The 12,825-nt window shown below is 38.2% G+C and overlaps 2 protein-coding genes across 2 annotated transcripts in view; both read left to right on the plus strand.

Annotated features, from left to right (window-relative positions):
* The first annotated feature begins 10,513 nt into the window (after nucleotides 1-10,513).
* Nucleotides 10,514-12,825, plus strand: part of LOC126232226 (nucleolar protein dao-5-like) — a 350,086-nt gene continuing 347,774 nt past the window's right edge. Inside the window, exon 1 of the mRNA XM_049942519.1 lies at nucleotides 10,514-10,719. The gene's annotated coding sequence lies outside the window, so the exon portion shown is untranslated. The remainder of the gene's footprint in view (nucleotides 10,720-12,825) is intronic.
* LOC126232227 (E3 ubiquitin-protein ligase SIAH1-like) overlaps nucleotides 10,713-12,825 on the plus strand; it is a 73,215-nt gene continuing 71,102 nt past the window's right edge. Inside the window, exon 1 of the mRNA XM_049942521.1 lies at nucleotides 10,713-12,132. Coding sequence (XP_049798478.1) covers nucleotides 11,869-12,132 — 264 coding nt within the window. The 5' untranslated portion in view covers nucleotides 10,713-11,868. The remainder of the gene's footprint in view (nucleotides 12,133-12,825) is intronic.

A 12,825-nucleotide genomic window follows, 5' to 3' on the forward strand; every position in this document is an offset into this window, starting at 1 on the left:
GTGGCACGTAAAGTGCCCTCTGCCACACACCGTTGGGTGGCTTGCGGAGTATAAATGTAGATGTAGATGTATGCCTGTGATAACAACATGACATCGGCAACTGTGACTGAAATGGGTACGTGCTGGACATTGGTGCAATGGCAGAGCACTGCAAGGTCTGATGAATTCTGATACCTTCTTCATCGTGCTGATAGGAAAGTGTGAATCCATTCTCTTCCAGGAAAACATCACTTCGACACCTGTACTGCGGGACGGAGACAAGCTGGCAGCGGCACCACTTTGCTCTGGTGAACGTTTATGTGGGCATCCGTGGGTACAGTGTAGCTCACGCAAGGCACTATGACGGCCAAGGAGTATCATACAGTGGTCGCAGGCCGCGTACGGCCCTCCGTGACGATCGTGTTTCCCGACAGCATGGCATTTTTCAGCAATATAAAATGTCTTGTCACAGGACGAGGAATGTGATGGAGAGGTTTGAGGAACATAGTGGTGCATTCTAATTGATGTGCTGACCCCCCCCCCCCCCCCCACCCCAACTCACCACATCTGAAGCTTACCGAACACATCTCGGGTATGATTGAACGTGGTGTCAGGGCTCATTGCCCCCCCTCCCCGGAATTTATGGGAATTAGGTGACTTAGGTGTGCAGGTGTGGTGCCAACTTCCTCCAGCGACCTACCAGGAACTCACTGCTTCCACACGATGATGCATTGCCGCTGTTATCCGTGCCAAAGGTGGATATATTGGCTATTAGGTAGGGGGTCATAATGTTCCAGCTGATATGTGAATATGGTTTATACTAGGCATATGTAATAATCATTGAATAGAAATGCATCAGTCAGAATGAAAAAAAGGAGAAAAAGTATGTCTAATCCATCCACATGCTGAGAAAAATATTTTGACAAATACAAATGAGATATGCTTGACATGTGTTGATCACTGAGTATAAACGCATTATGAAAATCAAGCACAACAGTATGACACAATAACCAGTTTAATAAATGCTCAAATAATGTAAAGGTCAAATCATACAACATACCATATAGAGAGCTTTTTGTTCAAGCCACTTTTCTGTAACGTTTCTGAACACATTCAGTGATGCACCGTGTGCTGTAGTTGGCAATATATTATGAGGGATATACTGAAAGTAATTTTCATCATTGTTTTTAAAAGAGAAAATGGTACAGTAGGTGATACAAACAAACATCATGTGAATCAATACTCATTACTAGTTCAATGGCAGAAGGGGTATCGGTGCAGAAGGAATGCCTGAGGTTCCCCAGCAAGGGATCAGCAACATGGCACACTACCACAAACCCTCATCAGACTCAAGTTCACCGTTCAATGAAAGAGACCAGGGCTCCGGCGTGACGGTGGTGTGCTCTCGGACGACAATGCAAAAGCACTCGCAGCAAGGTTCACCCTGGATCAGATTCATCACTTCAGGTGGGAGAGATCTGATCACCTGGCCTACAACCCCACTGGTCTTTCAACTGTTCCGTGCATCGAAAGCCACTCTCGGGACATCACTTCCAAACCGACACTGAGGTGGAGGAGGCTGTGCGATGATTCCTTGCATCTCAGGGCGCATGTCGTAATTAAATATAGAGTCTCACAGTGTGTAGAGGCCTTGGTTTTCCTTGATAAGCACCAAGCAGCTGAGAATAAACAGAGATGCAATTGTTAGTATTTTGAGCTCTTTAAAGTGTTTCCCACATGATATGTGGTTTCTTACTCCAGCAATGCACCTATGGCCTTTTTATGCCAGAGAAAAATTATTTTCGCTGCAGGGGAATTGCCCCATAACAGTACTGCATACACAAGGTGGCTGTGAAAAAAAAAACCATAATAAAACATAATAAGAGTTCATCAGTAGTTTGTCAGTCACCCGAGTCCTAAGTTTACTTAGCAGGTAGGTGACTCGGGCTACATAGTTAAATTGAGTTTCGAAAGTTAATTCTGGATCAAGATGAATTCCAAGAATCTTAACAGAGGCACTATAGTTCTAAAAAGAATATTTACAGGTTTAGAGTTGTTAATTTGTAATTCATTTACTCTGAACCATATAATGGATATTAGTTGTCCTGCACTTTTCTGCTTGTGTGTGTGTCTGAGGCTATATCAACTGTAACAAAGGTGGTGTCATTTGCATATAATATAGACTCATATGGCATCATACTGGGCAAATCATTTACATAAAGTATTAAAAGCAAAGGCCCAAACAGAGAACTTTGTAGGACACCTCACATGACACCCAGGGTGTCTGGTTTCTTTTTGTTGAATTGTACAATTTATTTTCTCTCATTCAGATACGATGACAATGATAGTAATTTACCTTTAAAACCATAAAAGTGAAGCTTTTGCTATAGAATGCTGAGGCTGTCAGAATCAAAAGCTTGACTCAGTCTAACTCAGTCTAGGAGTGTGGCATTTACAGAAAGTTTGGATTTGAATGCAGACAAAGTGAAGGAAACATTTTCCACTGCTTTCACAGGTGATAATTCTGGTCTTAATCCATATTGAGAATCACTAAGAATGTTGTTAACAGACAGATGCTTATGGATTTGGAGTCACATTTGATAGAATGGGTATTAGAGAAACTGGCCGATAGTTACTTGGACATGACTTATCTCCTTGCCGGGAAACAACCACTAATAAGTATTAAGTTTACAGGTAAACAGGATGGGTATGCTATTATGTCTCCCATTTTCTTAATTACAAAATTGGATAAACCATAAATGTCTTCTGGTGTTGAGCTCTTAATTTTGCAGCTGATTTCATGATACCACTTACTTAGCATCTTTCCATTCATTTGTAGGACAAAAGTTTCAAAATGTTGTAGGAAAAAGACAGCATCTTTTGGATCCTGATCATATTTATAATTTGATTCAGTTACTGTAGAGGAACCTGCGTCACAGGCATTAACAAAATAGGCATTGAATTCATCTGATGTGATATTAAATTTAAAGTCATAATTTTTATAATCCTTGCTTCTCCCCACTTCAGACTTTACAACATTCAAACCAGTTTACACTTTTTGTGGGACTTACTGATGTAATCTTCATTCACCTTATATTTTGCTAACATGATTTATTTACTCTTTAACTTGATGTAACTAGCATTGTCTGATTCATAATTTTTATATTGGGTAAAGGCTCAGTTTCAGCCACTTCCCCACCTATGGCCACTTTAATGTAATTAGTGTATTTTTAAACTTCTTTTGAATATCAGCCAACCTTACAATAGCTTATTACAAACAATATGAAGTGTGCTATTCAATTAGATATAGATATTCTTTGTTTGTTCTTGTTTGGAGACAAAATTTTGTGAAAATGTCTGTGTTGAACAAGTTGAGTTTCATAGAGTTTTTATTTAAGCAATGCATAATCAGTTTTTCACATTCTACATATTTAAATAAAATACCAGAAGAAATGTAATTTGTTCTGAGGTATGATTAAGTATTACAGTTAAATATGGTAAACCAAAAAACATGCCATCACACTTCTGGTTCCCCGTTATACCACGCTTGTGGTCATTAGTAGAGACAAGAATGTTTCCTGTTCTGGTCACTTTTAAAAATATATATAAAACATCTATAATACAGATTTGGTCTGCTAAGTAGGCTAATTTTATTTAAGAAGGCTTATTTAGGATATATGTAGAATGTTTATACCAAGATAGACCTAATCAATAATCTTGCCTGAGCAATTACAACTACAATTAGCATTACAAACACTTGATAGTACTATTGTTTGTATCATCGACACTGGTGTGAGGAAAATGAAATTGTATATTTTGCATTAATATCATGTGACCTGGCATGTTCCTATTGTAGAATTTCCATGAAAGGTGGGGCTCATCTGTTTATGCAAAAAAGTTATTACATTTAAAATTAGAAGAGATCTTATAGCATTAAGTGAAACAAACATTATGAATTATCAGGTTAAAATAAGAGAAAACAGCATGTCAAAAAAATTAATTGTATTCTATTTGTAGAGAGGTCACAGTGGTAATATGGCCTTTTTTTTTCTTTTTCTAAAACTCAATCGGAGCTAACACAAGGCTCTTCCCAGAATCAAACCTATGTCAGTTCTCATCCCAGTTACAACTTGAAGTGTGGGAGGAAGAGTGTGCAGAAATGAACATAAACAAAATGTTTGATAAGTTCATAAGAGTATTTACGCTAAAATTTGACACTGCATTCCATTGGAGTTTCAAGAAAAAAATGTATGGGTGATGAGAGGTATCAAAAAATCCTCTGAAACTCTAAGGCATCTCACATTCATCAATAATAGCCAGACTGACCCAGCCTTTTCAGAATTTTACAAAAATTACAGGAGAACTGATAGAAAGGTATTGCTAGTGGGAAAAAAATGACAAATAGTAAAATGTTACTTAAGACAGAAAACAAAAGTAAAAAAATCTGGAACATTATCAAACAGGAGACAGCAAATGTTGGACAAAAACATCTGTAAACACAGGTTAAAGGCAACGATGTTCAAATCAGCAAGCTAAAGGAACTAGCAACCACAGTGAATGAATACTTCAGGGACATTGCTAAGAAACTGCAAGAGGAATTTCCAGACACATATGTTCTACACCACCAGGACCACTCACCACACTCAATGGTGCTCTTTACAACGACAGAGAAAGAGGTATCACAGGCAATACACCAATTAAACAATAAAAAATCTACAAGGTTAGATTAGATCTCAGTCAGTGCCCTTAAGAGATGTATAAACAATGTAAAACCCCACTGATAGTAATAATTAATGAGTGCCTCAGGTCTGGCTGCTTTCCTGAATACCTTCACAAAGCAAAACAACTAAAACAATCAATTATTGATAAAATTATTTAAATGGATAGAGAAAAAATCTACTTACCAAGTGGCAGCAGAATAAACACATAAAAGACTGTTGTGATTTGAGTCTTTCCTTCTCATCCCGTACGGTAAGTCTCCCCTGACCCACAGTTCTGGGTGACTTTCCCGAAATCTACCCCCATTCCTAGACCTCTCCAGTCCTTTTTCTTCATCCGTCTTCCTCCCCCTTCAACCCTTCTACCTGGAGAAGGAGCCTCCGGCTCCAAAATCTTGCAAATCACAACGGTCTTTTATGTGTGTTCTGCCACAGCTTGGTGAGTACATTTTTTCTGTATCCATTTATATAATTTAATCAAGGAAAAGTAATACTAATACTAAAAAATGGTGATGCAGAAAGAAAGCACAGAACCATAGATTAATTTCTTTGTTATTTTGCATTTCCAAAACAATAGAAACCATAAGGAAAAATAGACTAATGAATTATGTGAGTAAATACAACCTTCTCTACAATGAACAATGTGGTTTCAGGTGCACGAGAAGTACACTGTCACTAGACGTGGGCAAGAATGCAACAAGCATTTTTTTTAAATTTTTTTATCTATCAAAGGCAATGCAATTGACACAGCTGACCACAGAATTTTATTACACAAACTAGAACTATTAGGAATAAGGGGTATCGCAAAAAAATTGGTTTAAGTCACATTTGGAAAACTGGGTGCAAAGAGTTAAAATCTCATATATTTCTAAAAGATCGGTAGTAAAACACTTCCCAGATTCGAAATGGTAATGTTTTGGTGAATAAGTGCTGGGGAACATACAAACTATTTTCAAGATAGTCAAAAGAGCTATTGGAATAGTAGTCACAGGGCACACTAGAAATTTCGTTTCCATGTGAATATGTCTATCACAACATAAGGTATATCACAAAAAATCTTAATCTATACATCACAAATAGCACAATACATACCATGGAACTAAATCCAGACATTATTTACAAAAACTCAAATTAGTGTGTTATACCATGAAATAAAACTGCACAACAGACTGTCAAAAGAAATAAAGGATGTAAATGATCCCTACACTTTTAGCCAAAGGCAAAAACAAAATTTACCAAATATCAGCTATTACACTGAAAATGAATATTAAAATAACTACAGATAATAACATAATGTTCATGAACATTGTAATATATAACAATTTTATGACATAATTAGAAAAGTAGGACTAAGCATAGGAGCTATAATTACTCTAAGAAGCATGTTTATTTTAATAAGAAAAAGTGTTCAAACATTTGTTGGCATACTTACAATATGTATTGTTTTATGGATGAATAAATCACTCAATTAATCAATCTTAATCCTCGTAAAAGAGAAAAATATACATCACAAATTATGAAAATATAACATTTTTTTGCTCAAGGTCAGCCAAGGAAATTTCAGTATTCTTCATGAAAACTTAAAAATGCACTAGTGGCTATTGTTGAAGGAATGAAAGTTGCTACTGCAAGCAAGTGAATAATATTCCAACAACATTAAGAGATAAAATTTCTAAGCTATCTCCACAAGCTGTGGCTCACAGTTCAACTTAGGAGAAAAAAAATTAAAAAGATGGACTTGGATCTAGGTTGTTCCAACATGGGATTTAGAGTTACTAAGACAATTCTCTATGTAAATGTGCAAAACATTATTGAAAAAGACAGATTTCTGAAGTTCTAAGGCTGCATTGCAAACAAACAGCCTGGAAAAGTGTGATATCATGGCTTTCTTAAGAGAGACAAAGTTTTGTCACAAAAAGATGCTGAATGTTAATTGAGCCAGAGCTTCTGTTACAAGGGGAAAAAATGAACTGGCGAGGAAATACCTAAAACTCTACTGACAACGACATGTTAAATTACCGTACAGAGATTTTAATGTGGATGAAACTTTCTTCTGGATTCTAAAGGGAAATGAATCATAGATTGTTTCTGTGCCAAACATTACAACACTTTTTGTTGATTGTTTTTCTGTTCCATTCAATTAATGTCACATTTATTTACTTTATGCATGTTTGTTTTCTATGTGCTTGTATAAAGAACGAAGTATGAAAAATGAAATGAAGTCCCATGCTTCTTTACAGAGCGTAGGGGAATGATGCGGGAAACCTGCACCGCCTTACTAGGCAAGATCCTAATGGAGGTGGTTTGCCGTTGCCTTTCTCCGACCGTAATGGGGATGAATGATGATGATGAAGACAACACAACAACACCCAGTCATCTCGAGGGAGGAAAAATCCCTGACCCCGCCGGGAATCGAACCCGGGACCCTGTGCTCGGGAAGCGAGAACGCTACCGCGAGACCATGAAGGGTGGACAAAGAACAAAGTACTTCCTAGCACGTTGGTTCTACAATTATTTAAAGCCCCAGTTTTATTATAATATGAAGTGACCAAAAGCAAGGAAATGATATATATGATTTTTTTTTAAAGAAATGTGTAAACTTTTTTCCTGTAGTAAACATATAGCCTACATTGAATTGTCCTTAAGATGACCATAAGTGGTGCCTTGACCCATTATCATAGTAAATCATAACTAACGTTCTAAGCCTCTGCAGAGTGGGTGTGAACCAGTTAGGGATGAATGTAGAGTCAAGTATGGGACTCATATCACATGCGACTAAGAAGTAATATTGAAAGTGTACAAAGAAAGGGAGCTTCAATGGTCACATGTCTGTCTGACCCACAGGAAGAGAGTCCTGGAAATGCTGGAAGCTCTGAATTGGCAGATTATTGAAGAGTACCTACTTAAAAAGTTCTAAGGACCGCTCTCGAGGAAACATGAAGATGACATTAGCATAAATGCAGCATATACAGATGCATTTATACAGTCATTCTAGCCATGCCCCATAACTGAAGATTGAATGCATATCTCCATAGTAGGCTACTTTAGGCATGAAATACTGCACTCTGCTGCAGGGATTCACAGTGCATAACATGAATAAAATGGAAAGAAACATAAAATATGGTATAATGGGAAATACCCTCTGCCATGCACTTCACAGCAGTTTCCGGAATATGGATTTAAATGCACATGTAAACTCATTACAGGGTTGAGATTAAGAGCACAAAAGACAAGAGAATCAAATGGAATGAGAGAATGAGGGCATTTGGAAGAAAACATGCCAAAAAGTCATCCAGGAACCTAAAGAGTCAAGATGGTAGGAGGTAAACATTTATTTGTTTAATATAACTGACAAAGAGACAGATTTTTTCAGAGGAGCAGCACTCTCATTAAAAATACTGAGGGTAACAAACAGCTTACTGGTACAGCAGAAGGGACTAACAGGAGATATTGAGTGTATACAGAGAAGGTTGGCACGAATGGTCACAGGTTTGTTTAATCTGTGGGAGGACATCACAGAGATACTGAAGGAACTGAACTGGAAGACTCCTGAAGCTAGACATAATCTATCCTGAGAAAGTCTGTCAACAAAGTTTCAAGGAAGGAATGAACAGTGAGAGAGAGCAAGAGAGAAGCAGTGACAGTGAAAGGGTATGGTAGCAGTAGGACTGAATGGAGGAAATTGTGGTTGTGACACAGAAGACAATGACAGAGAGATAATGACAATGAGTTGGGCTGAATGAATGAGTGAGTGAGAAAGAGCAACTGCGAGTGGACGGGTGCTGGTATGAGTGACTTGAGCGACGGACTAGCAGGTGTGAGCAAGTTACAGTTAGGGGAGCTTGTACGAGTTAGAGGGGAGTTGTGTGTTAAAACAAGTGTGAATATGTTTGCTTAAAAAAAAATTGTGAAAATTTTTAAAGATGATGAGGAAGGTAGAATAAGGCAACTGAGACCCCAATTTTCAATCAGTCTTCAAAATATACAGGAACATATTCACATTTTTTGAGCTACAATAGAAGCATTTCTTTACTGGTATGGATATGATGCTATATTATTGCTCACGAAACAGAAGAGACATGGGACAGTGGACACGTAATTAACCAGGCTGCTTTGTTGTTGTTTGTTTATTTCTTGTTCCGTAGATCCAGTTAGTGAGTCAAATACCTCAACATTAAGCAGTTCATTGTTCATTGCCCACTATCTCTCAATTACTGTGCAGTGATATATCTTCCCATATATATTATATTCACCCTGTATTTTCCACTGACAGACATTATTAGAATATTCCGTTAACAGATTATGAAAATGGTGAAATTCTACCGAACGTCTTTCCAGTATTGAAATGTTAACTTTCACTGGGAGCTCTGCACGTGCCTACTGCAAACCAGGTTGGCTTAGAGGCAAATGGGCATCAAACCAATTCAAAAATACTGCAGTCAATTCCCACACAGTAGGAATTTTCCCAGTGTTTGTTGAACTGGCACCGGCTATAAAAAGTCAAGGATGTAGGCTACCACTTCCAACAGTGATGCCTAGTAGAAGCAATGTGGTGTTAAAACTAAAATTTGGGCTCATGACACCTTTACATTACTGTATAGCACATTCCACTTTGTCTTTTAATGTACGAGTCTATTTTATATACAAGAAAATTTTTATTAATCCCTTCAAAAATTTCTCTCTCAACTTACAAAGAAATAAAAACATAAGACAAAAGACGAATTTTATGAATAGACAATAATTTCTGGTGTTCGGTTTCTTTCTGAATAAATTTATATCATATTTTTACTAGGCTTTACCAGTTTTGGCGAATTGTCACCTTCAGAAGCTTAGTATTGGTTTAGCAGATGTCAGTAGCTTCTTAATGCTATAAGTCCAGAAATGTACAGATGTTATGTGATTACGGACTGGCAATTTACAGTAAGCAAATTATATCTATGTAAATGTCAAGCTGTTGTTTTAATCACAAGTTATTAAACCTGTCGAAGGTCATCAGTGAACTTACTACTGATTTTAGCTGTGCCTGCTGTACTTAATTTATCACTAACGAATTGTTAGTGGTTGAAATTAATGTGTAATCCATTTCTTATTTACTCTGAAGGGCGCTGCATTGACATGATTTGCTGCTTACTTACCATTCTTCCCAAAAAATATTTTGTAACTATTTGACTGTCACTTTATTAAGCACAGATTGCTATTTATATAAAGGGGCCTGGGATCTTAAAATTACATGCCAGATAAATAGTACCGTTCGTATTTATACAATATAGTAAATCACACAGCTAATTTTCACCCGGTACGTCTACATGACGGAATTCCACCATGAGCAACAACTGAGTGTAATAAGTGGCATGTCGCAACTTTTGACGTAGTACTTGTTATTTCCAAGCTCTTAAATGTGTTTTTTCTGGATATAGGCTCGCTTTTGTACTATAAGTTTTGATTTCTCTTGACTTTCTCCTTTCGTCATTGTTTATTATGTTGCATAATAACCCGCTCGAAGACACTTCTGCTTTCTTTTACCGGCTGGCGGCTGTGATGTAGGAGCAATGAGCTTATGAGCATGTGTTAGCGGAAGTCGTGCACTTCATATCGGTAGTATCAGCGATGTTGAATATAATATTCACATAGTGTAGGTTCTGACCGAGTACATCTATACCATTTATTAAATCCATGTTTAACTGAAGACAATAATTTATTGAATGATCTTTACTGGTTCTGTCTTCCAGACCTAACTTCATTCACTTATATTTTCAACAAGAAACATTTTTTTAGTCTGTGGTGTGCAATATCTCTTATCGAACGTCTCTGGACTGCATTCGCACGTAATGGACGCCTGTATTCGGTGCAGGAAGTAAAAGATTGACGTAATTAAACTCTAGATCGTTGTGGTTCGTTGGGCAGCCGCCCCCCTCACATTATAGTATTTGTTGTGCTTTTGAATACACATTTTGGATTAGGAATTCTGAGACAACATCCACGGAGTGTCCACACGCAACACGCTGTTGCGAAATACTATTAGGTAAAATAGTCGTAGAGCCTGTGTAAAAATGACATACATATATATTATTAACCAAGGCGTTCTCACATGAGTTTTTCGCACGCTTCACTGTTGCCTCGGAGGATTATACCCATATTGTTCATTTAATCACCATAACAAATAGTGTATCAGGCGCAGTGATATTGAATATAAAGGCGTGTTTATTACCGTCATTGGCATAGGTTTTCTTTATGCGGATGATGCTGTCGCAGGACAAAGTAACACATTACAGCCCACGTTGTGGCTGAAGTATACGCAATGAAATACGCTGCCGTTGTTTTAGGCGCAGTTCTTGGACTAACCCTGTGATCAATACAAGCTCGTGTCCAAACTAGTTAGCCGAACAAGAGGCGTGACGTACTTTGGTTTGTAATTTTAGACACAGTGTATGACACTTCCAAAAAAATTAAAGCCATTTGAAAAATAATAAAAAAATATAGAGGCAAACATAGCTTCGTAGAAAATTGCGAATTTCCTTTTTACGTTAAGTGTTGGGATAGCCATTCCGCCTAATAAAAACAAACATCGAAATATCCATGTGCAGTAAAAGAAAATCGTAATCTGTCAATTAGTATGATCCCGGGAAAGTCTACGGTTCTGTTTATCGCTTTGGTAGCTTGATTTATGTATTTCGAGTAAATGCCTTCTTCCTTTGAAACATAACGGGGAAAATTATCAGGTGCGTTATTTGTTACCTTGGTTAGGCCTAAGCTTAATAGTGCAGAGAAAGTTGTTAATTAGCAGTAATTTGAATCCGCAATTACAATAGTGGGGGAATAATATTGTGGAGGATAAAGTTACCTGTTGATTGAAAGTTTCATAGCTTGTATGTGTGTGTGAATTAGGGCAGTATTATTCTGTGAGCAAGAAATCATCTGCAGAGATAATCATCTTGCAGTCTGTAGCAAGGAAGCTTCAGACCAGAAGAATAGGACTGAAGGACATTCAGCAATAGGAGATCATAAATTTGTTGCACTGGAGGAAGATCACATAATCACTGCACTGGACGAAGACGAAACGGATTCAGCACTGGAGGAAGATCAAAGCAGCCACCACATAGGAGGAAGACCAAAGCAGCTGACTACGCTGCCGAAAACACAGCACAGTCGTTTCAAGAGACCTGCCAACAGAATGTCCCTAGCACTTAAGTCTGGAGGAGGTAGTAGAGGTGGGCCCTCATCCTCTGGGGGGGCTGGGGCGAGTTCATCAGCAGCTACGCTATCTGCAGACTTAGCTTCCCTGTTTGAGTGCCCAGTCTGCTTTGACTATGTACTGCCTCCCATCCTGCAGTGCCAGTCGGGTCACCTGGTTTGTTCCCAGTGTCGCCCGAAACTCACTTGCTGCCCCACATGCCGTGGCCCACTTGGCAACATCCGCAATCTTGCAATGGAAAAGGTAAATATGGTTTAAACATTGATCATACTATACTCTTTCCAATTTGACTTATTTTTTGTCCTCCAGCCAGAACACTTATTATGAATGTATGTACCATATTTTTTACTGGTCCCCTTGTGGGCAAAAGCAACTTACACGAAACCATTAGGTGTGTGGATGTCCGCATGCATGCATTCGTGCAATCTGCTATCCTTACCTGTTAAGTTTATTTTAAAAAGCATGAGTATCCCCACAATGTAGATGCAGGATATGAAGGTGAAATACTAGATGTCTTAAACAGTGGTTTGTGTTTCTAAGTTTATATCCAAACAAGATTCTAATGACTCTCTCCCCCCCCCCCCCCCCCCCCCTCAATTTGAATGCACTGGTAGCTGTTTTTTAGTTCCCCCAAAATTTGACCTCATAATCTTTACTGTTTTCTCACTACATCAGGAACTGAGTGGGCAAAGATAACTGGTCACAGAAGAGTCCAGTGGATATGTCCCAAGAGTTTGTTTGTAGGGCTGTCAGATGGAAATACGGAAGCGTCCGATTCCCGCCCGTCTGCTTTGACCCATGACGTCACAAATATGGCGGAAACAAAAACAAACCACACACTTTCCACAAGAAGCCTAATGACACTAACGGGACAAACGCGGGAAATGGGGTGTTTTGGGTGGGGGGCAAACTAAATATAAACAAATTTAGACGCCT

The sequence above is a fragment of the Schistocerca nitens genome, unplaced genomic scaffold, assembly GCF_023898315.1.
Source record: "Schistocerca nitens isolate TAMUIC-IGC-003100 unplaced genomic scaffold, iqSchNite1.1 HiC_scaffold_466, whole genome shotgun sequence".
NCBI lineage: Eukaryota > Metazoa > Arthropoda > Insecta > Orthoptera > Acrididae > Schistocerca > Schistocerca nitens.